The sequence below is a fragment of the Eptesicus fuscus genome, chromosome 16 (assembly GCF_027574615.1).
Source record: "Eptesicus fuscus isolate TK198812 chromosome 16, DD_ASM_mEF_20220401, whole genome shotgun sequence".
Taxonomy (NCBI): Eukaryota; Metazoa; Chordata; class Mammalia; order Chiroptera; family Vespertilionidae; genus Eptesicus; species Eptesicus fuscus.
This window is the reverse complement of record NC_072488.1, coordinates 58,895,042-58,919,559: the sequence shown is the minus strand read 5'-3', so window position 1 is coordinate 58,919,559 and position 24,518 is coordinate 58,895,042. Positions and strand designations below refer to the sequence as shown.

Sequence of the window (24,518 nt, the reverse complement as noted above, 5' to 3'; positions counted from 1 at the left end):
TTTAACTTTCTCTTGTTCTTATGAAATGTGTTTCATAAATATAGTATTAACAGTTAAATCTTTCAATAACCCTTAATAATGTGTTCATAGGTATTACTATTCTCTTGGCTTTTTTTCCCTGGGGTGTTTTAGAGCCTGTAAATTCCATTTTTTGGCCAATCTTCCCTTGGAAAATTATTTATCAAGGTTAGAAAAAGAAGCACAGCCCTAGCTGGTTTGGCTCAGTGGATAGAGCATCTGCCTGTGGACTGAAGGATCCCAGGTTCAATTCCAATCAAGGGCACATGCCTGGGGTGCGGGCTTGATCCCCAGTGTGGGGTATGCAGGAGGCAGCCGATCAATGACTCTCTCTCATCATTGTTGTTTCTATCTCTCTTTCCCTCTCCCTTCTTCTCTTAAATCAATAAAAATGTATTATTATTATTATTATTTTTTTAAAAAAGCACAGTAGCAGTCTTTGTAACAGAAAAGCAAGGACCTGTTTGGCCTCATTCTTCCTCCTCCTCCCTCTCCTCTTCCTCTCACTATCTCCCTCTTTGATCAGCCTCCCAGAGCCCAGAGCTCTCCTGAGCCTCTTTCAGCACAGCTCTCAATAGCGTTTCTTTGGCCCGGGGACTGGTTTGCAGATACTTCTAACTAGAGATCCAAGTGGCTGGGTGTGCAGAGGTCAGGTAGGCAGGCCTTCTTCCAAAGCAGGGACGTTTCTGTGTGCTGGGCTGGTAAAGCAGGCTCCTGAGTCCTTGTCCCCAGACCTCAGGAATCCAGGCACTTGTTTGAATATAGCACACAGTAGGCACTGAAAAATGTTTGTTAAAGAGATCTTCCTGCTGCTGTAGAAGTATCATTTCAGAGCTGTGCTCTGACTCATGTTGTCCCGCGCTGAATTCTGTTTGTTAGTGTTTTGTTGAAGATTTTTTTGCATCGATGTTCATAAGGGATATTGGTCTGTAGTTTTATTGTTGTATATTCATCTGGCTTTGGTATCAGGGTAATGCTAGTCTCATAGAATGATTTAGGAGCTATTCTCTCCTCTTCCAATTTTGGAAAAGCTTGAGAAGGATTAATTCTTCTTTAAATATTTAGTAGAATTCACCAGTGAAGCCATCTGGTCCAGGAGTTTTCTTTTTTGATATATTTTTATTGCTGATTCAATTGCCTTACTAGTAATAGGTCTCTTCAGATTTTCTATTAATTTGTGATATAGTCTTTTTGTGTGTGATATAGTCTTAATAGCTTTTGTGTTCCTAGGAATTTGTCTATTTCATCTAGATTTAACTTTTAAAAACTTAAAATTGTCATAGTACTCTCTTATAATCCTTTATTTATGTAGAATCAAAAGTGATATCCTCATATTCAGTTCTAATTTTAGTAATTTGATTTCTCTCTTTTTCTTAGTCCACCTAGCTAAAGTTTTGTCAATTTGGTGGTCTTTTCAAAGAACCAACTTTTTGTTTCATTGATTTTCTCTATTGTTTTTCTAGTCTCTTTCATTTATCTCTCCCTTAATCTTTATTATTTTCTTCCTTCTGCTATCTGTAGGTTTACTTTGTTCTTTTTTTCTAGTTTGTTAAATCGCAAAGTTAGGCTATTGATTTGATATCTTTCTTATTTTTTAATGTAAGTGTTTATAGCTATACATGTCCCCTTTAACACTGCTTTCACTGTGTCCCATAAGTTTTTGTATGTTGTGTTTTCTTTTTCATTCATCTCTAAGTATTTTCTTGTAATTAAAAAAAAAATCCTCATCCAAGGATATGTTTATTAATTTTAGAAAAAGAGAGAGGGAGGGATGGAGGGTGGAAGGGAGGATGGAGAGAGAGAGAGAGAGAGAGAGAGAGAGAGAGAGAGAGAGAGAGAGAGAGAGAGAGAGAGAAAGAGAGAGAAAGCAACATCAATGTGTGAGAAAGCATTGATCAATGTGTGAGAGAAGCATTGATGCCTCTTGTATGCATCCCAACCAGGGATCAAACCTACAACCTAGGTATGTATGTACCGTGACTAGGAATTGAACCCACAACCTTTTGGTGTATGGGATGACACTCTAACCAACTAAGCCATCTGGCCGAGGCCTTGAGATTTTTTTAAAGACATTTATTTATGTACTTATTTATACATCACTATTGAGGTTTAACACACACACTGTAAAGTGCATTCTGTTAAAGTGTGCAGTTCACTGGTTCTCAGTATATTCACAGTTACATGAAATCATTACCAAAGTACATTTTTTGTGGGTTAATCCTCACCTAAGGATATTTTTCCATTGATTTTTAGAGATAGTGGAAGGGAGGGGGGAGAGAGAGAGAAACATCTATGTGAGACAGACACATCGATTGGTTGCTTCCTGTACATGCCCTGTCCAGGGCCAGGGATCTAGCTTGCAACTGAGGTATGTGCCCTTGACCAGAATCGAACCCAGGCCCCTCAGTTCACAGGCCAATGCTCTATCCACTGAACCAAACCGGCGAGGGCATGATTTTTTTTTTAACCATGGTTATTTAAGAATGTATTGTTTAATCTCCACCTGTGTGACTTTTCCAATTTTTGTTCTGCTCTTGATTTTTAGTTCCATGCCATTGTGATAGAAAAGATACTTGTATGATTCAGTCTTTAAGTCTATTTAGACTTGTTTTGTGCCCTACATTTGGTTTAGCCCATAGAATGTTCCATGTACACCTGAGAAAATGTGTATCTGCTGTTGTTGGGCAGAGTGTTCTGAATATGTCTGTTAGCTACAATTTGTCCACAGTGTTGTTTCAAGTCCTCTATATTTTTATTAATCTTCTGCCTGGTTGTCCTGTCCCTTATTGAAAGTGGGATATGACCACGGCAGATTATAACTTTACTACATCCATGAGCAACACACTTAAGTGGAGCACCAAAGCCCCACTTAAGCAAGTCCTGCTCCATAGGGGTGTCTCCTGCACAGCAGCTCTTCTGTTATAGTCGCTCCTGACTGGCAGCCCTGACTGGCAGCCATAGCTGAGTTTCCATCAGCTTGACCCAACTGTTTTCTCCACCCTGGTGATTCTCTTAAGACTTTTCCTCATCCAATTTGCAGCCCCACCCACACTGTCTGTAGCTGATTTTCCATGTCAGTGGCCTGTCCTGGCTTAGGCTTCAGACTTTGCTAAAATCTGCAAAGCTAGTGTCAAACCTATCAATTAGAGGCCCAATACCCTGCACTAGCACCAGCCTGCCTTGCTTCACATCTGGGCCCTGCCTGGGCACTTCCTAGCCCAATACAAGTAGCAGCCATCTGCAGCTCTCTCTGTAGCTCCTGCCAGGTGGCCCCAAGCAATGGCTGACTTTACACCTCCTGGAAGGCCCCAGAGCCAGTGCACCCAGTGGACATCATATAATCAGACCATACCAGATTATAACTCTACACAGCCATAAGCTACACATTCAAGGTGCAGAATTAGTGGGCAGCAAAGCCCCACTGAAACAAGTCCTGCTCCATTGGAGTGTCTACTGCACAGCAGCTTCCCACTGTAATTGCAGCTGGTCCTCACAGCCAAATGGCCTGGAGTTCAGTTCCTCCCAGTGATGCCAAAGCAATCAAGGCTCAACTATAACAAGCCAGTGCATACTTCCTACACAGGGGCACATCTAGAGTGCCCAGCTCAGGTGACGGGGAGGCTGAGCCACTGGGTTCTACAGGACACCCACTACACAAGGTCACTTTACCAATTCCAGGAGACATAGCAGATCTACCTAATACATAGAAACAAACACAGGAAAGCAGCCAAAATGCGGAGACAAACATGTCACAAATGAAAGAACAGAAGAAATCTCCAGAAAAAGAACTAAATTAAATGGAAGCAAGCAAACTACTAGATATAGAGTTCAAAATAATGGTTATACAGAAACTCAAGGATCTTAATAAGAGCTTCAAGAGACTTAGAATATCAAAGACATAAAAAGTGAAAAGCAGTTAATTACCCACAAGGGAGAACCCATACGACTGTCAGCTGATTTCTCAACAGAAACTTTGCAGGCCACAAGGAGTGGCAGGACATATTCAAAGTGATGATGCCCTAACTGGTTTGGCTCAGTGGATGGAGCGTTGGCCTGTGGACTGAAGGGTCACAGACTTGATTCCGGTCAAGGGCATGTACCTTGGTTGTGGGCACATCCCCAGTAGGAGGTGTGCAGGAGGCAGCTGATTGATGTTTTCTCTCATTGATGTTTCTAACTCTCTATCCTTCTCCCTTCCTTTCTGTAAAAAAAATAAATAAAATATATTTAAAAAAACCACAACCCCCCCCCCAAAAAAAAACCCCCCACAAAGTGATGAAAAGCGAGGACCTACAACCAAGATTACTCTACCCAGCAAAGCTATCATTTAGAATGGAAGGTCAGATAAAGAGCTTCACAGACAAGAAAAAGCTAAAGGAGTTCATCACCACCAAACCAGTACTACAAGAGATGTTTAAGGGTCTTGTTTAAGAAGAAGAAGAAGAAATATGAATAATAAAATGGCAGTAAATACCATTTACCAACAATTGAATCTAAAAATGAAAATAAATGAACAAGGAATGTAAAGAAAATAAACTGATGAATAAAATAGAACCAGAGGCATGGAAACATGGAACAGACTAATGAATCACAGAGGGAAGGGGCGGGGTGGGAAGAGATTAATCAAAGTACTTATATGTGTATGTGCATTACCCATAGACACAGACAATAGGGTGGTGAAGGCCTAGGGCAGGGCAGGAACTGGGTGGAAAAGGACAGTGGGGAGAAAAAAGTTGAGTACATCTGTAATAAAGGTAAGAAAAAGAAAGTGGGGTATGGAAGTCTATATTTTAGATCTGTCTCCTGTCTTCAGTTTGTCAATGCTTGCTTCATATATGTAGAAGTTCTAATTTTGGTGTATATATTTATAATTTTTATATCTTCTTGGTGAATGGACCCTATTTTCACTATATAATGTCCTTCTTTGTCTTTTGTAACATTTTTTGGCTTAAGGGACTATTTTGTCTGATATTATTATTAGTCATCCCTGCTCACTTTTGTTTATTATTTGTATGGTATGTCATTGTCCATCCTTTCATCTTCAACATATGAGTGTCCTTAGATCTAGAGTGAGTCTCTTTATAGGTAGTACTAGTGGCCCAGTGCACGAATTCGTGCACCTTGAAAGAAAATGTGGGCCGAGAGGCTGCGGTGGGCAGAGGGGCGGGTCTCAGCCCACCCTCCATATCCCCGCTCAGCCTCTCCTGCTGCGGCCCCTGGTCCCCTGTCTGCTGGCAGCCCTGCTCGCACCTGCTGACGGCATGGAGCAATTGGGGCCAGTACCAGCAGCAGGTGCGAGCGGGGCCGGTGCTATCAGTGGGTGCAAGCAGTGGCTACTGCCCTGAATGCCCCTCAGGAGTAGGGTGAGGTGGAGAAGCCTTCAGGGGCAATTAGGGCCTGCACCAGGCGCCGGCAGTGGGTGCGAGTGGTGGCTCCAGCGCCAGCAGCAGGTGTGAGCAGGGCCGGCGCCGGCAGCAGGTGCGAGTGCCGGATGGGTCCGCGGTGCGCGGGAGCAAGGAATTTTTAGTAACCACCCCTGATGACAGTGACTGGCGCCCCACCTTGGTCTGGCGTCCCGCTCACCTGCTCCACTATCCAGCCACGGCTGACGCCCACCATGTTCCGCACTCTGCCTCCTGCTGCCAACACCCGTCATGTTCCACACATGCCTCCTGGTGGTCAGTACATGTCATAGCAACCGGTTGTTTGGTTGTCTGCCATTTGGTCTATTTTCATATTAGCCTTTTACTATATAGGATAGAATATAGTTAAATCCTATTGTCCATTCTTCCAATCTGTCTTTTGATTGGGAGTTTAATCCATCTATATTTATAATGATTACTGATAGGAGAGGACTTACTATTGTCATTTTGTTATTGATTTTATGTATGTTTCAGATTGGTTTTGTCCCTCATTTCCTTCCTTCTTACCTTCTGTTGTGTTTGTTTATTTATTTATTTATGTATTTTTATTGATTTCAGAGAGGAAGGGAGAGGGAGAGAGAGAGAAATATCAATGATGAGAGAAAATCATTGATCAGCTGCCTCCTACACGCCCCCTATTTGGGATTGAGCCCTCAACCAGGGCATGTGCCCTTGATTGGAATCGAACCTGGGACCCTTCAGTTCACAGGCCAATGCTCTGTCCACTGAGTTAAACCGGCTAGGGTCCTTCTCTTGTGTTTAATTGATTTTTTTTGTAGTGATACACTTACTCCTTTTCATTTTCTTTTGTGTGCATTCTATAGATTTTTTTCTTTGTGGATACTATGGGGATTACATAGTTATAAGAATCTGTTTTAAACTGATAATAATTTAACTTCAATGCTGAAATTTATTTTGTTTTTGAACCCTTAATGTATACCATGCATTGCATTGAACACTCCACACTTATTTCATTTTAATCTTTTTATTAGCCTTCTGAAATTCAGGTATTATTTCTGTATTCTACAAATGAGGAAACCAAAACACAAGGAGAATAATTAACCAGAAGATACATAGCTAGGAAGTAGCAAAGTCAGAATTCAGTCCAGGTCTGCCACACCCTCCCATGTCCCACCCAGTACTGTGAACAATCAGCTCACATTTCTTCTGCATTCATCACATCAGGTGGGATGGCTACATGGCTTTGTTAAAACATGTAGCTGACTAGTCTCTTTATTTCCAAAACACGTAATCATGCCTTTAAAAAAAAATTGATTTCAGAGAGGAAGGGAGAAGGAACGAGAGATAGAAACAATAATGATGAGAGAGAATAATTGATTGGCTGTCTCCTGCACGCTCCCCACTGGGGATCAAGCCCAAAACCTGGGCATGTGCCCTTGACCGGAATCGAACCCGGGACCCTTCGGTCCACAGGCTGACACACTATCCACTGAGCAAAATTGGCTAGGGCTCATGGCTTTTTAAAAATTTGACATTTAATATGGGCGTTTAGCTAAAATGGAAGCATAAGTATGGCAGCACAGAGTGGAGAGTTGAAAGTGTACCCATAAAAATGTAAGTTATCTGAAGTTTAACGTGACCAACTTGAGTGGGAATTTCCCATATAATTGTTGCATTTTTCCTAATGATGAAACAAAACTTGGAATAGTTCATTAAAGTAATAAACACACATTTAAAAAACATTGTAAGTTGGAGTGTAGGATATTGTTTAGTGAATACATTTCTTTTCTTCTTTAATAGTTTACTGCCGGAAACATTAATTGGAAGCATGTCCTACATTCATTTGTTGATATTTTATCGCCAAATTCTTGGAGATGTACTCCTGAAAGACAGGTTGAGCATGCAAAGTGCTGGTAAGGGGGCGTTTGCAATTTCCTTTTGTACAGTAATGCATCATGCTTTGAGTAAATGTAACCTATGTCGGCCTGTATCTTCTGCTTCCAAAGGTGAGACCAGTCATGAGAAAAGTGAGGCTGGAAAAAAACTCAGAAATAATAGGATGTTCCCCTCCTAAAAGCTCTGTTTACTTGGTACAAGACTCATTCCAGAACGCTCTGGGTGTGGATATAGTGGGGGATGGAGGTTGAGGGGATAGCTTTGAGCTCCTAGAGGTTAAAGTGTTAGAATGTGTTGTCAACAAATCTTGTGACACAGTGATTCTAATTTGAATATATGTTATGTCTGTTGCAGTAAAACATATTGGATAAAGTTTGTGTAAATCCTTTTTGGTCTTTGTATTTCAGATGTAATCAGTAATCCTGTACTGGCCACCTTCCCCAAGCTCTTGGAGCAGCCTGATGTGATGGATGCGCTCAGGGTGGGTAGTATCATGATGGGAATCTGGTGGGTTCTGAAAGCAATTAAACACACAACATTAGTGCATTCTGACACCTATTTTTTTTTTTTGCCCCCTATTTGGATGACATCTCCTGATCTGTGTCCACTTTTTAGCTGACTTGGGCTCATCCTTCCTTTCTTAGCATGAGTGTTACTTTTCCAGGCTGCCCAACACCCAGTAAGCAGGTGAAGGGCATGCTGTGTATACTGTTGCAATCTCTTATTTGTTGTTTATTCCTTAACTTAAGATGGCCACTAATAATTGTGGCCTAAGAGCAAAAATCCAAAATGGTTTGTTAGATACATGAACTGAGTTCTCAGGGGAGAATCAGGGCACCCATATCATTCTTTATTTAATTCAACATATACTGTCTGCTGCATGAAATAGCAGCTGGTTGAACCACATGAATTCTTCAATTTTCAGCCATTTTTGACCTTCAAAATGTCAATTTTATAAAGTTCAACTTATCATAACAGGGTCAACAAATATTAGAAGACCTGTATGCCCACAAGGCAGATGTACAGATACCATGGCAGGTGCCACAGGGGAAGCATGACCCAGGTCCTTAGAGACTTAATAAGGCAGCAAATGAGGACCAGGGACTATTCCATTAAAGAGGTCCTGGGTGAGATGGACCTAGTACACACTGGAGCCAAGTCCAGTTTTGACGTGCTGAAATGTGAGTGGAAGACATTACAGGATAGATCCCAAGATAGCTACAGAGTAGATGAGAACTACATTCATCTGCTCCCCACCCCAAACTGGGTTTACAGCTAAATTATAGAGCAGTCAACCTGAATAACCAACTGAAGGCTAGCTAAACTGAAATAACCAAGGATTTATAGAAGGAGCCACATAGAGACTGGCAAGAAGAGTGGAGACGTGGAAAGGGCTGGCCCCCACACCCAGGTGCGACAGTGGCTGAGAAGCTGGAGGGATATTGTGGCTACAAAACTCCTTCCCCCCAGTATCATGGGGTCTCAACCCCATGTAGAGAGAACCCAGAGCAACAGAGATGGGAAGAGGAGCCCACATAGCATCTGGTGGTGAAAATCAGTGGGTCTTCAGTCTACCTGAAAGACCCAGATGCCACCTTCACAGGGATGAGCAATCTGTTGTTACAGCAGCAGCCTGGGGAGTGCACCACCTGGTCTCCCACTGCTAGTAACAATAATGTGGGAAATTCCCACTCCAAGTTGGTCACATTAAACTTCAGATAACTTGCATTTTTATGGGTACACTTTCAACTCTCCACTCTGTGCTGCCATACTTATGCTTCCATTTTAGCTAAACGCCCATATTAAATGTCAAATTTTTTTTTTTTTTTTTTTTTTTTGCATGACTATTGTTTATTTTTTATTTTTTTTTTTTTTTATTTTTTTTTTTTTGAATGTGAGACGAGCAATAATAGTTATGCTGACAGGCAAATGAATCACTCTGTAGCGAGCTTCCCCCTGGACCAACAGTTCTTTTGAGACCCAATTTCGATGTCCAGTAGTTCCTTATGTGTACATGTCAGCACTGACCCCTCAGCTCTGGATGGTGGACAAATGGTGGTAATGGAGGTCCGACTCCCTCTGGTTTGGTCTCGGCCGAACCCAGGGGCACGGCGTCACCTGGACTAAGGGGCACGTGGCCTCACCCATACCCAAGGGGCGCGTGGTCTCACCCGGGCCTGGGACCCAGCCTCACCCGGATGGATCCAGGGGCGCACGGCCTCACCCGGACCCAGGATCTGGCTTCACCCGTACCCAGGGACGCTTGGCCTCTCCCAGACCCAGGGGCACGTGGCCTCACCCGGGCTTAGTTGCACAAGGCCTCACCTGGATCCAGGGACACATGGTCTCACCCAGACCCAGGAACGTTTGGCCACTCCCAGACCCAGGGCCACTTGGGCTCACCCGGGCCTAGGTGCACGAGGCCTCATCCGGATCCAGGGACGCATGGTCTCACCCGGACCCAGGGACGCTTGGCCTCTCCCAGACCCAGGGCCACTTGGGCTCACCCGGGCCTAGGTGCACGAGGCCTCACCCGGATCCTGGGACACATGGTCTCACCCGGACCCAGGGATGCTTGGCCTCTCCCAGACCCAGGGCCACTTGGGCTCACCCGGGCCTAGGTGCACGAGGCCTCACCCGGATCCAGGGACACATGGTCTCACCCGGACCCAGGGACGCTTGGCCTCTCCCAGACCCAGGGCCACTTGGGCTCACCCGGGCCTAGGTGCACGAGGCCTCACCCGGATCCAGGGACACATGGTCTCACCCGGACCCAGGGACGCTTGGCCTCTCCCCGACCCAGGGCCACTTGGGCTCACCCGGGCCTAGGTGCACGAGGCCTCACCCGGATCCAGGGACACATGGTCTCACCCGGACCCAGGGACGCTTGGCCTCTCCCCGACCCAGGGCCACTTGGGCTCACCCGGGCCTAGGTGCACTAGGCCTCACCCGGATCCAGGGACACATGGTCTCACCCAGACCCAGGAACGTTTGGCCACTCCCAGACCCAGGGCCACTTGGGCTCACCCGGGCCTAGGTGCACAAGGCCTCATCCGGATCCAGGGACGCATGGTCTCACCCGGACCCAGGGACGCTTGGCCTCTCCCAGACCCAGGGCCACTTGGGCTCACCCGGGCCTAGGTGCACGAGGCCTCACCCGGATCCTGGGACACATGGTCTCACCCGGACCCAGGGATGCTTGGCCTCTCCCAGACCCAGGGCCACTTGGGCTCACCCGGGCCTAGGTGCACGAGGCCTCACCCGGATCCAGGGACACATGGTCTCACCCGGACCCAGGGACGCTTGGCCTCTCCCAGACCCAGGGCCACTTGGGCTCACCCGGGCCTAGGTGCACGAGGCCTCACCCGGATCCAGGGACACATGGTCTCACCCGGACCCAGGGACGCTTGGCCTCTCCCCGACCCAGGGCCACTTGGGCTCACCCGGGCCTAGGTGCACGAGGCCTCACCCGGATCCAGGGACACATGGTCTCACCCGGACCCAGGGACGCTTGGCCTCTCCCCGACCCAGGGCCACTTGGGCTCACCCGGGCCTAGGTGCACGAGGCCTCACCCGGATCCAGGGACACATGGTCTCACCCGGACCCAGGGATGCTTGGCCTCTCCCAGACCCAGGGCCACTTGGGCTCACCCGGGCCTAGGTGCACGAGGCCTCACCCGGATCCTGGGACACATGGTCTCACCCGGACCCAGGGATGCTTGGCCTCTCCCAGACCCAGGGCCACTTGGGCTCACCCGGGCCTAGGTGCACGAGGCCTCACCCGGATCCAGGGACACATGGTCTCACCCGGACCCAGGGATGCTTGGCCTCTCCCCGACCCAGGGCCACTTGGGCTCACCCGGGCCTAGGTGCACGAGGCCTCACCCAGATCCTGGGACACATGGTCTCACCCGGACCCAGGGACGCTTGGCCTCTCCCAGACCCAGGGCCACTTGGGCTCACCCGGGCCTAGGTGCACGAGGCCTCATCCGGATCCAGGGACGCATGGTCTCACCCGGACCCAGGGACGCTTGGCCTCTCCCAGACCCAGGGCCACTTGGGCTCACCCGGACCTAGATGCACGTGGCCTCATCCGGATCCAGGGACACATGGTATCACCCGGACCCAGGGACGCTTGGCCTCTCCCAGACCCAGGGCCACTTGGGCTCACCCGGGCCTAGGTGCACAAGGCCTCACCCGGATCCAGGGACACATGGTCTCACCCGGACCCAGGGACGCTTGGCCTCTCCCAGACCCAGGGCCACTTGGGCTCACCCGGGCCAAGGTGCACGAGGCCTCATCCGGATCCAGGGACGCATGGTCTCGCCCGGACCCAGGGACGCTTGGCCTCTCCCAGACCCAGGGGCACGTGGCCTCACCCGGGCCTAGGTGCCCGAGGCCTCACCCGGATCCAGGGACACATGGTCTCACCCGGACCCAGGGACGCTTGGCCTCTCCCAGACCCAGGGCCACTTGGGCTCACCCGGGCCTAGGTGCACGCGGCCTCACCCGGATCCAGGGACACATGGTCTCGCCTGGACCCAGGGGTGTGTGGGCTCTCCCAGACCCAGGGGCGCTTGGCCTCGCCCGGGCACGGGATCCAGCGTCATCCAGGTCCAGGGGCACTTGGCCTCACCCGGACCCGGAGTCCGGCCTCACCTGGACCCAGGGGCATGTGGCCTCACCTAGACCCAGGGACGTGAGGCCTCACTTATACCCAGAGGCGTGTGACCACACCCGAGCCCAGAGGCGCGCAACCCCGCCCGCACCCGGGTCTCAGCGGGGCCCCGTCTTCCCGATCCCAATTCCTGCTGGTCAATCCCCCCTCAGCAATTCCCCTGGCCATCCTTCCGGAGCTCCAGTATGGCTGCTGCAGAACTCGTCGGGCGGCGGCTCGGCGAAGCTCCGGTGCACCCGGTGCATGGCGGTGGGCCAGTCTGGCGTCGCTGTGTCGGCCCTTGGGTCTGCATCGGTGGCCGGTCGCCGAGCATGCGCACCTGGCCGCTTCCGGGGCGTTGAGATTCTTGACGGACTCAGAGGTCAGCAAGCGCGGAGTCTCCCACCCCATGTCTCATAGGGGCTCGTCTGTCCGTGCTTGGCTGCCAGTGGAGCCGTCCCCTCAGCCGGAGACCGCCGGGGGAACTGCGCCGAGCACGTTCCAGGCCGCTGTTGTATCGCCTGAGCCATAGTTCTTTTGTGTCGCCTGAGCTGTAGTTCTTAAAGTGTGGTCTTTGGGTCACCGGCATCAGCATCATCCCACATCCCCCTCTTTTATTCTAGTTGTAGAGCATCTACTCAGCCAGCCCTATGGTGGTCTTGGATGGTGTCTGCTCTGCTCTCTTGTCGTAGTCTCAAAGTTGTTGTGGTAGGCAACAATCAGGCTTCCGCCCTATGCCTCCATCTTGGTCCTCCTTTGTATAGTTAAGTCTTGATTGTTGTTGGTGTCACTGGGGGGGCTCTCTTTGTCTATAAAGGAAGAGTTGCTGTGCAGGAGACACGTTTATGGGCCGGGTCTTGGTGCAGCAAAGCTTTGGCGCTCACTGAATATTCCCGTTGAATGTGTCCCTTATGCACGTGGTTGAAATCTGGTGTCATCTCCCACAGACCACTAGATGCCCTCGTTTCTGGGTCTCCAATGGGGTGTAGATCAGCTACTGCCTTAGGCACTCAGCAAGGATTACAGCAAAAACTGTAGTTTCTTCCTCCTGTCTGAGTGGCCCTGGAGCAGTCCGACTAGAACAGCAGATCATCTGGTCCGCTGCCAGAGGGCAGTCCACCCACATGCATAAGCCGTTGCTTGGGGCGCAGGTGTGCCTGCAAGACTTGCGGGGCAGGTCTTCAAGACGTGCGGGGCGGGTCCCAGGGCGGGGCGGGGTCTCAGGGCGCCAACAGGCCATGGTGCGGCGAGCCTCGATGGCTGTGAGTCTGGTCCTTCTGCCTTCCATGTATCTAAGTCCCCTCGTTCTGCACTCCAGCGCAGCAAACACTGATTGCTGGGCGCACCTCTGCAAGAGTCCCGCCTCTCCCCGCAGGCATCTGGGTCTCCCGGGGTTCGCCAGAAGATGGGTTTCAGGGTGATGGAGAGCTAATCTCCCTTAGGTTTGGAACAAAAGTCCCTTTCCCCCGCCACCAGCCAGACCCACGCACCTCCACACCTCATCCCCTCCGATTTCGCTGGGTGCGAGGCAACAGAACAGCCTTTAACCTCCGCCGCCATCTTTTTCAAACTTCTCAATTTGTACTTCTTAATCCCTTCATTTCAGTCAACTTTACTGAAGTCTAGCGCCGCCGGGAGGTGCACGGAAAGGGCGCCCGGGCCTCCGTCCGGTGCGCGGTGCGCGCGTCCCGCGAAACCAGGCGCGCGAGGGCCGCGCGGCTGGGACGGGCGCTGGGCGGCCGCCGAGCTCCAGGCACCGCCATCGCCGTGTTCCGGACGTCGCCGCCGCGGCGTCCCCCCAATTTATACTTCTTAATCCCTTGAATTCAGTCAACTCTACTGAAGTCTAGCGCCGCCGGGAGGTGCACGGAGAGGGCGCCCGGGCCTCCGTCCGGTGTGCGGGGCGCGCGGCCCGCGGCACCAGGTGCGCGGGGGGCTGCGCGGCGGGGACGGGTGCTGGGAGGCCGCCGGGCTCCGGGCGCCGCTGCTGCGGCGGCGTCCCCAGCGTCCCGGGCCGGGCAGCCTGCGGGGGCGGCGGAGTTGCGAAAGTGAGTGAGTTTCCCAGGGTTTCGCCCGGAATGGGGTTCAGTGCAATCGGAGCCGGTGCTCAGCGCACTCGGGAGCCTTTATCTCCTTCCTGCCAGTGAACTCCGGCCAGGTCATCAGCCGCCCCCTCCTCTCCGGTTCCATCCTCCCCGCAGGCGCGTGTGCTCGTGTCTCCGCCCGTTTCTCCATACCTTAGGCTTTTACGGCTTCCCCGACTGTCCCCGTGGCCTTCTCCTTCCCCCCAGCTGTGGGCATTTCAGTCCGCCAGCTCTCCTGTGGTTCTGGACGATGTCCGTTCTGACCTCTAGTTGTATTTTTGAAATTGTTGTGCCCGGCTGCAGGTTAGGTGTTTAACCTATGCCGCCATCTTGGTTTTCTCCGACTATTGTTTATTGAGATTGCAAACTGTTCTTGAACAGCTGCTTCGCACTCAGCTAGGAAGAAATTGACAGTTTGCACATCCTCTCTGAGCTTCACATTAATTAAAGCTTCATCCTTTTGTTATTCACATGGGTTTTTTGAATAATGCTATTTACAAATAAGCCTAAATCCAAATGCCACACTTGCACGTGAATGTCCAGATCCAGGCCCATTCTTCATTGCTGTGTGCAGTGAAAGAGGGAGTGGGTAGGCAGAGATGGTGAGCTCAGGTTCCTATAAAATAACTGTAAGAGCTACATAAACTTCTTTCCCCTTGCTAAATGAAGTTTCTGGAAGCCAAATATCTGAGCCATTTTAACTATAAATTTGCCTGTGCTCATAGCCATTTCTTCACATTTAAGCTTTCACTCCCAGAATGTCAACATAAGCAGCTTATCTTGGGTAAAATCTGAGATTCATTACTTGGTGTATGAAAAGGTGGAAAAACAAAGAAACACCACTTAACAGCTACATATAGTGCTTCTTCTGAGTGGTGCTGGGATTGGGACTTCTAGGAGAGCCGTCGCTGAGGTGCAGGAGATGGTGTGGACTTGTGGAGTCTGAACAGAGGCTAGGGAGAGGAGAGGGTCCAGGAGAAGTGGCAGCGAGTCTGGCGCTGAGTCATATTAAATGTCAAATTTTTAAAAAGCCATGAGTCCTAGCCAATTTTGCTCAGTGGATAAAGTGTCAGCCTGTGGACTGAAGGGTCCCGGGTTTGATACCAGTCAAGGGCACATGCCCAGGTTTTGGGCTTGATCCCCAGTGGGCAGTGTGCAGGAGACAGCCAATCAATTATTCACATTATAGGAATACCAGAAGGAGAGGAGAGAGAGCAAGGGATAGACAAGAAATAATGTTTGAAGAAATAATGGCTGAAAACTTTCTTAACCTGGTGGAGGAAAAAAAATGTACAAGTTCAGGAAACAGAGAGAGTCCCAATCAAGTTCAGGAAACTGAAAAAGACCCAAGCCAAGACATATAATTAAAGTGGCAAAGGTTAAAGACAAAGAGTGAATCTTAAAGGCATCAAGAGACAGAAAAGAAAAAAAAGAGGCATCGAGAGAGACAGTTACCTATAAGGGAGTTCCCATAAGGCAGTCAGGTGATTTCTCAATAGAAACACATCAGGCCACGAGAGATTGGCATGAAATATTCAAAGTGATGAAAAGCAGGGACCTGCAACCAAGACTATTCTATCCAGCAAGTCTATCATTTAAAATTGAAGGTGAAATAAGGAGCTTCCCAGAAAAAAAAATGCTAAAGGAGTTCATTACCATTAAACCAGTATTGCAAGAAATGTTAAAGGGCCTGCTGTAAGAAGAAGAAATATATATAGAGATGAACGTAAGTATAAAGTATAAAATGCAATAAATAAATGCTTATCAATAATAACCTTCAATGTAAACAGATTTAATGCTCCAAAAGACATGGTAGCTGAAAATGGATAAGAAAACATGACCCATGTATATGCAGTCTACAGGGGACCCACCTCAGAACAAAGTAGTCACATAACTGAAAGTGAAAGGATGGAAAAAAATTATTCCATGCAAATGGAAAGGGAAAAAGAAAGCTTGTGTAGCAATATTTATATTTGACAAAATATACTTCCAAACAAGGTAATAACAAGAGACAAAGAAGATTACTACAAAATACTAAAGGGATTGATCCAACAAGAGGATATAATCCTTGTAAACATATGCACCCAACATAGGAGCACCTAAATATATAAAGAAAATCTTGGTGAACATTAGAGAGATTGACAGCAATATAGTCATAGTAGGGGATTTTAAACACCCCCCATTACCATCATGGATAGATCTTCCAGACAAAAAAATAACAAGGAGACAGCACACTGGATCAGGTTGATTTAATGGATATTTACTAAACATTTTATCTCAAAAGCAGCAGTATATACATTATTCTCAGGTGCCCATGCAACATTCTTAAAGACCACATGTTAGGACACAAAATAAGTCTCTACAAGTTCAAGAAGACTGAAATCATATCAAGCATCTTCTCAGATCACAGTGGTATAAAACTAGAAATTAATTACAATTAAAAAACCCAAAAAACATTCAAACACATGTAGGCTAAATAGCATGCTATTAAACAATGAATGGGTTACGGATCAGGGAAGAAATAAAAAATTACCTGGAATCAAATGAAAATGAGCACACAACAACCCAAAATCTATGGGACACCGTGAAAGCAGTCCTGAGAGGGAAGCTCATAGCATTATAGGCCTACCATAAGAAACAAGAAAAATCTCAAACAATTTAACCCTATATTTAAAAGAGCTACAAAAAGAACAACAAACAAAGCCCAGACTAAGTAGAAGGAAGGAAATAATAATGATCAGAGTGGAAATAAATCACATAGAGACTAAAAAAAAAAAAAAAAAAATGCAAAAGATTAATGAAACCAAGAGCTGGTTCTTTGAAAAGATAAACAAGGTTGACAAACCTTTTACCAGATTCATCAAGAAAAAATGAAAGAGAAATAACAACTGACATTACATAAATACAAAGGACTATTAAGAAAATACTATGAACAACTATATACCAACAAATTGGTCAACCTGGGCGAAATGGATAAATTCCTAGAAACATACAATCTTCCAAAACTGAATTAGGAAGACTCAGAAAACCTGAATAGACCAATACCAACTAATGAAATTGAAGCAGTAATAATAATAATAATAAAAAACAACAACTCTCAGCAAACAAACGTTCTGGACAGGATGGCTTCATAGGTGAATTTTACCAAACATTCGAAGAACTAATACCTATCCTTCTCAAACGATTCCCAAAAATTCCAGGGGAAAAGACAAGCTCATCTCATGAGGCCAGCATTATCCTAATTCCAAAACCAGATAAAGACACTACAAAGAAATAAAATTATAGGCCAATATGCCTGATGAACATAGATGTTAAATTCCTCAACAAAATATTAGCAAACCAACTCTAGCAATACATTAAAAAGGTCATACACCAGCCGGTGAGTCTAAAGTTCCTGAGTGCTGTTCGGGTTAAGTCAGATTCCTTACAGAGTTTGTGACGCGTGAGCCTCTTACTGTTAACTTAGCAAAGTTCAGTTTGTTGTTGGTGCTTTGATGATGATAATGGCTCCTGGTGGTTAGTGACGTGCTCTGGCCTCTTAAGGATCCTTTCAAACTCTCAGGCCCCAGGCGCAGCCGCCAGGGGGAAGGAGCACAGCCCCTAAGGCGGTTCTTCCCAGGGGAACTGTGAGCATCTGGGGCGAGGCTCCTGCCAGGCGGCTCCTGCAGGGGGGAGGGAAGAGGGACACTCTGTGTCTCGGTGGGGAACTTCTTTGTTTCATGGAGACTCTTCGTCTTGGTGCCACATGTCATGTTCACCCCAGGGCCTCCCCACTGAGGAAGGTCGATGCACCCACAGAAAGCATGAACTCGGGTGCCAGAGGAAGGATACCAGCCAACAGGCACCGCAAGAGGCCCAGGAGCGAGCAGCTAGAGCCTGGGCACCCCCTCGGGTACAGTGTGCAGAGCTGGCACCGGAGGCTTCAATCCCGACTTCTGTGGGGCTACCTGAACTCGGGGTTCTTATGTCTGTAGAAGAGCATTGGTGAAGCCTCGTGGGCAGCTAGAATATTTACTTGCAAAGCTGAACAGCATTTATGTCCCGTGACCATTGTCATCATCCAGCAGACAGAACTGGAGACAGGTGTGGTACTCGGCAGTTTTCCACGTCTCTACTGGCTCGCCTGAAAAGCTCGCTAGTGTTTCATTGTTCGGGTGTGTGTTTGTGCAGTTTGAATGTGTGTGTTCGCGCTCACTGATTCTGATCTTAAATTGGTTTAACGTGTAAGAAGCACGGGCTTCTGGGGCGTCCCTCCCCGCCTGGCCGGTCTGGCTCCGTGGTTAGAAGCAGGCGCCCTCAGACCGTTCTTACGGTGGCGGTTCTGACAGGGTTCTAAACCCCGGGCACCAGCTTAATGACAGTAAACTTGCAGGCGTGTGGCAAAGACTTGTGAACCCTCAGATTAATATAGCATTTGTTTCCTTTTCAGACTTCGTGGGCTGAGAAAGAAAGTACATTAAAAAGATCGGAGAAGGTAACCTGCTTTTCCACATGCACTTAACACATTGCGGACCAGTAGTTTTATTGCTAGCTTGACCCAGTGGCCAGATAAGTTTCTACTGAATGAGTACAAAACGTTTTGCCTAAATGTTAAAGGCACGCCTTAAAATTAAATACCCATTGCATTTTGAAGTTATTTATTACATGCTCTTACAAGCTAATATCTTTTTAAAGTATGATATTTTGTAAAACACTGTGTAATATGAAAACACAAGAATTCTCATGATCCGTCCGCATTAACATCTGCAGCGTCACTGCTCACACATTCTAACACAGGCTCCTTTTAGGCAAAGTGGCCATAGTCATATTCCCCCTAGTCCTTTAAACGGTGTCATTACGGTTATAAAGACACGCCCCAGGAGTGTCTGGGTGCCAATTCCTAAAGTGAACCGACACTGGATCAGGAGTCATTTCAGGTCACTAAGTGTCATTTAGTTGAGGGGAGATTCTAAACCAAAGCTCCCAGTTGACTATCAAATTTCTCCTTTAAAAAAAAAATTCCTCCTGCTCTCAAAGTGCATAACAGGTAAGGAGAAGGAAAAAGAAACTCAGCCTGAGCCATGTCAGACATTGGAAAACGCAGGGTGTGCCCATTGCCACAGAAGCGTGGTCATTACAAACCAGCAGTCCCATCCCCGTCAGTGAGCAACACCCTGACTGCTCCACCCCAGGGTCCAATAGACGGTTCTGGAAAGGGCCACATGGTCGGTATTTTTGGCTTTGCGGGCCCTACGTTCTCTGTCACAGTGACTCAGCTTTGCCATTGAAACATCTGAGCACGGCTGTTCTATAAAACTTGGTTTATAAAAAGTAGCAGGGGCTACATGGACCCATGGGCATGGTGTTTTGGACTTCTAAAGTCTTAATTATCTACAAACTAAAAACCCTAAAAGTTGAAAAAAAGTATCTATATTGTATCCTTATTTGATCTTTGCCAGAATTGGCAGTTTAAAATAAAATATTTTTATTGACTTCAGAGAGGAAGGGAGAGGGAAAGAGAGAGAGAGAAACAATAAGAGAATTATCCATTGGCTGCCTCCTGCATGCCCACACTGGGGATTGAGCTCGCAACCCAGGCATGTGCCTGGCTGAGAATCGAACTGTGACCTCCTGGTTCATGGGTTGACACTTAACCACTGAGCCACGCCGGCCAGGCTAGAATGGGAGGTTTAATGCTATTCTGGTGTAGCCATGGGCAAGGTGTTGGGCCTGAGGCCGGTGGAAATTGCCCTGCGCACAGGGTGTGCTTGGAGGGCGGCATCTTGTGCAGACTCCACAGTGGGGACGCCTCCACCTTCCGAGTGCCCTGCCCTGTGATTCCCGCTCAGCCTGTCCGTGTGGGGGCTGAGTGACAGTGTACACTGCAGTCCTCCTGTTATGGGGAGAGTCTGACAGCGGGTCCTTACTGCTGGGGTCCTTTCTCTGGATTTCACGCAGAGCACGTGCGGCCCTTCCCGTGTACACTTCATCGTCTGATGTGCTGTGATGGAAGTAAGGGGCACAGCTGGCTTCACGTTGTGCTTTCGTTGTATTTACTTGGACCCACACCCTTGTCACCAGAATTAGACTTCAGCGCCCATTCTCCTTGGGGGGATGTGTGAGACACCCTCAGTGCCTTACCAGAGCCCTGGTCTCGAGGAGTCACCCGCAGCCCCTCTGCTCCATGTGACTCCGTGACTCGCTCCCACTGAGGGGCTGCTTCCTGCTGCCTCCCTGGGGCAGAGCCGCTGACCCGACCCGCCAGGCCCTGTGGCACCTCCGCCCACCCGTAATGGCTTTCAGAATTTAACACTTAATGATGCAGATCCATTCAGTTACTTGTGGTGTTTTCCCAGAGAGACACAGCGTTCCTGAAGGCTGCGTTTCTCCTCGTTTACCACGACTGCGCGGTGCCCCTGCTCCACTCCACGCTCCTGCCCCCGTTCAGGTGGGCAGAAGAAGAGACCGAGGCCGCGCGGTGGAAAGTCATCGCTGACTTCCTGAAGCAAAACCGAGAAAACCAGGGCGCCCTCCAAGCTCTGCTGTCACCAGAGGGTGTCCATGAGCCTTTTGACATTTCAGAGCAGACCTACGACTTCCTGGGTGAAATGAGACAGAAAGCAGCCTGAGAGCGGTGGCCCATGAAGTGCAGCCAGCAGTACCGGCCACGCCGAACTTGGCTTTACTCGTCCTGTGTAGACCACATTCTGTAAGAAATACCTGTCTGGTCATGTGAATCTTTGAATAAATAAGTTGTTATAAGGAATACTGTTATACCTAATTTTAAATTTCTTCAAAAACCAACTAACAAATGTAAGTCGACTGTACTTATAGATTTGTACAAAAGCAAGATTTTTATCAAAAGCTGAATTATGATTATTGAAGAAAGTGACTATCCAACCCAGGGGATGGCAGGAGATATGTACAGGTCATATGTCTTTAAGAGTCTAGTGTCTGGAATATAGAAATGTATGATCATTGCTAATAGAATTGATGTTGTGAAATGAAGGGGAAATCAGCACAACCTATTTGAGAAAGTTGTGTTGTTAACCACTTCACTCAGTGTAATATTTGAATGTGATTTAACCTAATTAGATGTAAGAAAGAAGTTAGTTGTATCTTTTTATGTCCATTTAATAGGTGCTCCTTCAAAAAACAAAGTTCAGCCGAAACCGGTTTGGCTCAGTGGATAGAGCATCGGCCTGCGGACTGAAAGGTCCCAGGTTCGATTCCGGTCAAGGGCATGTAAGTTGGTTGCGGGCACATCCCCAGTGGGGGGTGTGCAGGAGGCAGCTGATTGATCTTTCTCTCTCTTTCATCGATGTTTCTAACTCTCTATCCCTCTCCCTTCCTCTCTGTAAAAAAAAATATAAAAAAAAACCACAACCCCTTGTCAGGTGACCAAGAAATCTTCTCTGAAAGGTGTGTAAAGCAATTTATGGTGGGAAGAGAGCTTGAGGAGGAGTAATCCTATCTAATAAAAGAGTAATATGCAAATTAACCATCCCTCCACGACAAATGGCAGCGCCCATAGCCACAAGATGGCGGTGCCCAGTCCTCTCAGCCCCACGGAGTCCCCCAGTCTCAGGGAGGGCTGCCTCTGAGAGCCTGCAGAGTAAGCGGCCTGGCGGAATGCTGTCCAGAGGCCCTCTTGACCCTTTATAATAAACAAAAACAAATTCACTCCCCATGGCTGATCCCCTGCACCCCCATGCCGCGATCCCCTGCCAGTGCAGGCAGCCTGTTTTGGGGTCTCAGCCTGGCAGGGGCATTGCACCCCCACAGTACAACCTCTGCACCCCCATGCCGCATCCCTTGCCAGCGCAGGCAGCCTGGGTTGGGGTCTCAATCTGGCAGGGGCACTGCACCCCCACAGTACAACCCCTGCACCCCCATGGCATGATCCCCTGCCAGCGTCGGCAGCCTGGGCTGGGGTCTCAGCCTGGCCGGGGCAACGTACCCTCACAGCGCGACCCCTGCACCCCCACAGTACAACCCCTGCACCCCCATGGCATGATCACCTGCCAGCGCCAGCAGCCTGGGCTGGGGTCTCAGCCTGGCCGGGGCACGGCATCCCCATGGCATGATCCCCTGCCAGCTGCAGCAGCCTGAGTTCTCAACCACTGAGTCACACCAGCCAGGCAGATATGGAGGTATCTTAAATATTTATTTAAAAAAAATATTTTATTGATTTTTTTACTGAGAGGAAGGGAAAAGGATAGAGAGCTAGAAACATCTATGAGAGAGAAACATCGATCAGCTGCCTCCTGCACACTCCCCACTGGGTATGTGCCCCCAACCAAGGTACATGCCCTTGACCGGAATCGAACCTGGGACCCTTGAGTCTGCAGGCTGATGCTCCATCCACTGAGCCAAACCAGTTAGGGCTGTCCAATATGTTAAAGAAAAAACCTATCTAATAAAGAGGGAATATGCAGGGGAAGGCATTTGGGGGTGACTGGGATGTCAGGGGAGGGCAGTTGGGGACAATCGGGCTGGCAGGGGAGCAGTTAGGCATTGATCAGGCTGGCAGGTGAGTGATTAGGGGGTGATCAGGCTGGCAGGCAGAAGCAGTTAGGGGCAATCAGGCAGGCAGGCGAGCAGTTGGGAGCCAGCAGACTTAGATTGTGAAAGGGATGTCTGACTGCCTGTTTAGACCCCATCCCACAGGGAGGGTCCCAGATTGGAGAGGGTGCAGGTTGGGCTGAGGGACACCCCCCCAGTGTACGAATTTCATGCACCGGGCCTCTAGTAAAAGATAAAAGCAGTTGTCCCAAAGTCTCTATGCCTGAGAGACTAGATTCAATCATTTGAAGCATGACTTGAGTGCCTACTGTGTGTGGCAGTATTCACTGTGAACCAAGCTACTGCTCTCCCGAAAGCAACATCCTGGGGAGAGGCAGGGATGGGGACACAGATGCGGATGAACCAATAGGCAGGGGTACTGGGTGGTGACAGTGCTGTGCAGAGAATCACAACAGGCCTGTGCAGCTCGGTTCTGGTCAGACAGGGTGGCTCTGCCTCCTCCTCCTCCCACTGAGGGCAGCCAGAGGCCTGGGCAGCATCTGAAGACTCAAAGCAATAAATGGGAGCAGGGAGTCTTGGGAAGGAAACCAGAACTCAAACACCACCAAACTGGTGGCGGCCCCATTCTCCTCCCTCTGGGCTCAGAGACAGCATGGGCCTGGGAACTGCACAGGAGACGGACAAACAGCTCCCGGCAAAGCCTCGCTTGCTGGAGTGAGGAATGGGGACGAGCCCGACAGCCAGAGCGTAGAAAGCCCCTGCTACTTGTGTGTTTTCCATCTTTGCCGCCCGGCCCAGCCGTCTAGTGACAGTAATCATAGCAACGGCAGTGGCAGCCGGACAGGTGACCAGAACGCTGAGGGAGAGGGACTCTTCTCTCAGATGAATTTTAAGGAAAAGACAAAATTCTTATCAATATAAAATTCAACTGATTGAACAAGCTTTGTTCTCAATAAATTTTTAATATAGCAACTTTTAATGAGTTAAGGAGGGAGACTGACTTCAGAGTCAAATAGTGCAAAGAGCCCTAGCTGGTTTGGCTCAGTGGATGAGTGTCAGCCTGTGGACTGAAGGGTCCCGGGTTCGATTCCGGCCAGGGGCACATGCCCAGGTTATGGGCTCAATCCCCAGTGGGGGGCGTGCAGGAGGCAGCTGATCAGTGATTCTTTCTCATCGTTGATGTTTCTATCTCTCTATCCATCTCCCTTCCTCTCTGAAGTCAATAAAGAAGTATATTTAAAACAACATCAACAAATAGTGCAAAGAAATAACACATTACAAGAGATTTTAAACATCGTGAGAAATGTTTGCTTTCATTTCCCAGACAAATTCTGCATTCTGACAAATTTGATATGACAGCCATATCTCCCAGAGAGCCACCAATCTACACATACTTGCTAGCCTCACTCTGTTTCGGACAGGGTCTCTCATGGAATGAACGTAAGTTCCAGCTGTGGAAAGTACCATCCTCATTGTAGTGAGAATCGTGACGTTTTGAAGAATCCCTTCATTCTGGAACTGGGACAGCAGAGCAACATATAAACAAATCATAAATACAACACATTTTTTGAGAAGTGAAGGAGAAAGAAACTTGGTTCCTTTTTGCCTACTCATTTGTCTCTCACAGCCCGCTTTCCTCAGGCTTCCTAACCTGGTCCGCCTGGGGAACCCGGAGCCTCTTCCCCAGCACCTGCCCCGGCACAGCACAAACCCAACCAGCTGACAAACGCTGTCTTTCCACCTCTCCAGGCCTCTGGGGTCACCCTGTCCTCCTCTACCACCTTAGACCCCACTTCCCCAGAGGGAGCCCTGCTTCTAAACACCGGTTTTATATCCCAATCAACCCCCAACATACGCCGCAAACTTCACAAAACAGATACAGGTCCAGAGGCAGTGCTCAGGCGGGGGGGCTGCCATCCGCCAGGCCGCGGAGATCCAGCCCCCGCCGGGCACTCTCCCTCCTGCCTGCTCACT

General features: G+C 48.6%; 1 protein-coding gene across 1 annotated transcript in view; it reads left to right on the top strand.

Moving 5' to 3' along the window:
- NPHP1 (nephrocystin 1) overlaps positions 1–20,776 on the top strand; it is a 109,910-nt gene extending 89,134 nt beyond the window's left edge. Inside the window, exons 17-20 of the mRNA XM_054728418.1 lie at positions 7,203–7,315; positions 7,706–7,779; positions 18,469–18,513; positions 20,375–20,776. Of these exons, the coding sequence (XP_054584393.1) occupies positions 7,203–7,315; positions 7,706–7,779; positions 18,469–18,513; positions 20,375–20,647 (505 nt within the window). The 3' untranslated portion in view covers positions 20,648–20,776. The remainder of the gene's footprint in view (positions 1–7,202; positions 7,316–7,705; positions 7,780–18,468; positions 18,514–20,374) is intronic.
- Positions 20,777–24,518: the final 3,742 nt, after the last annotated feature.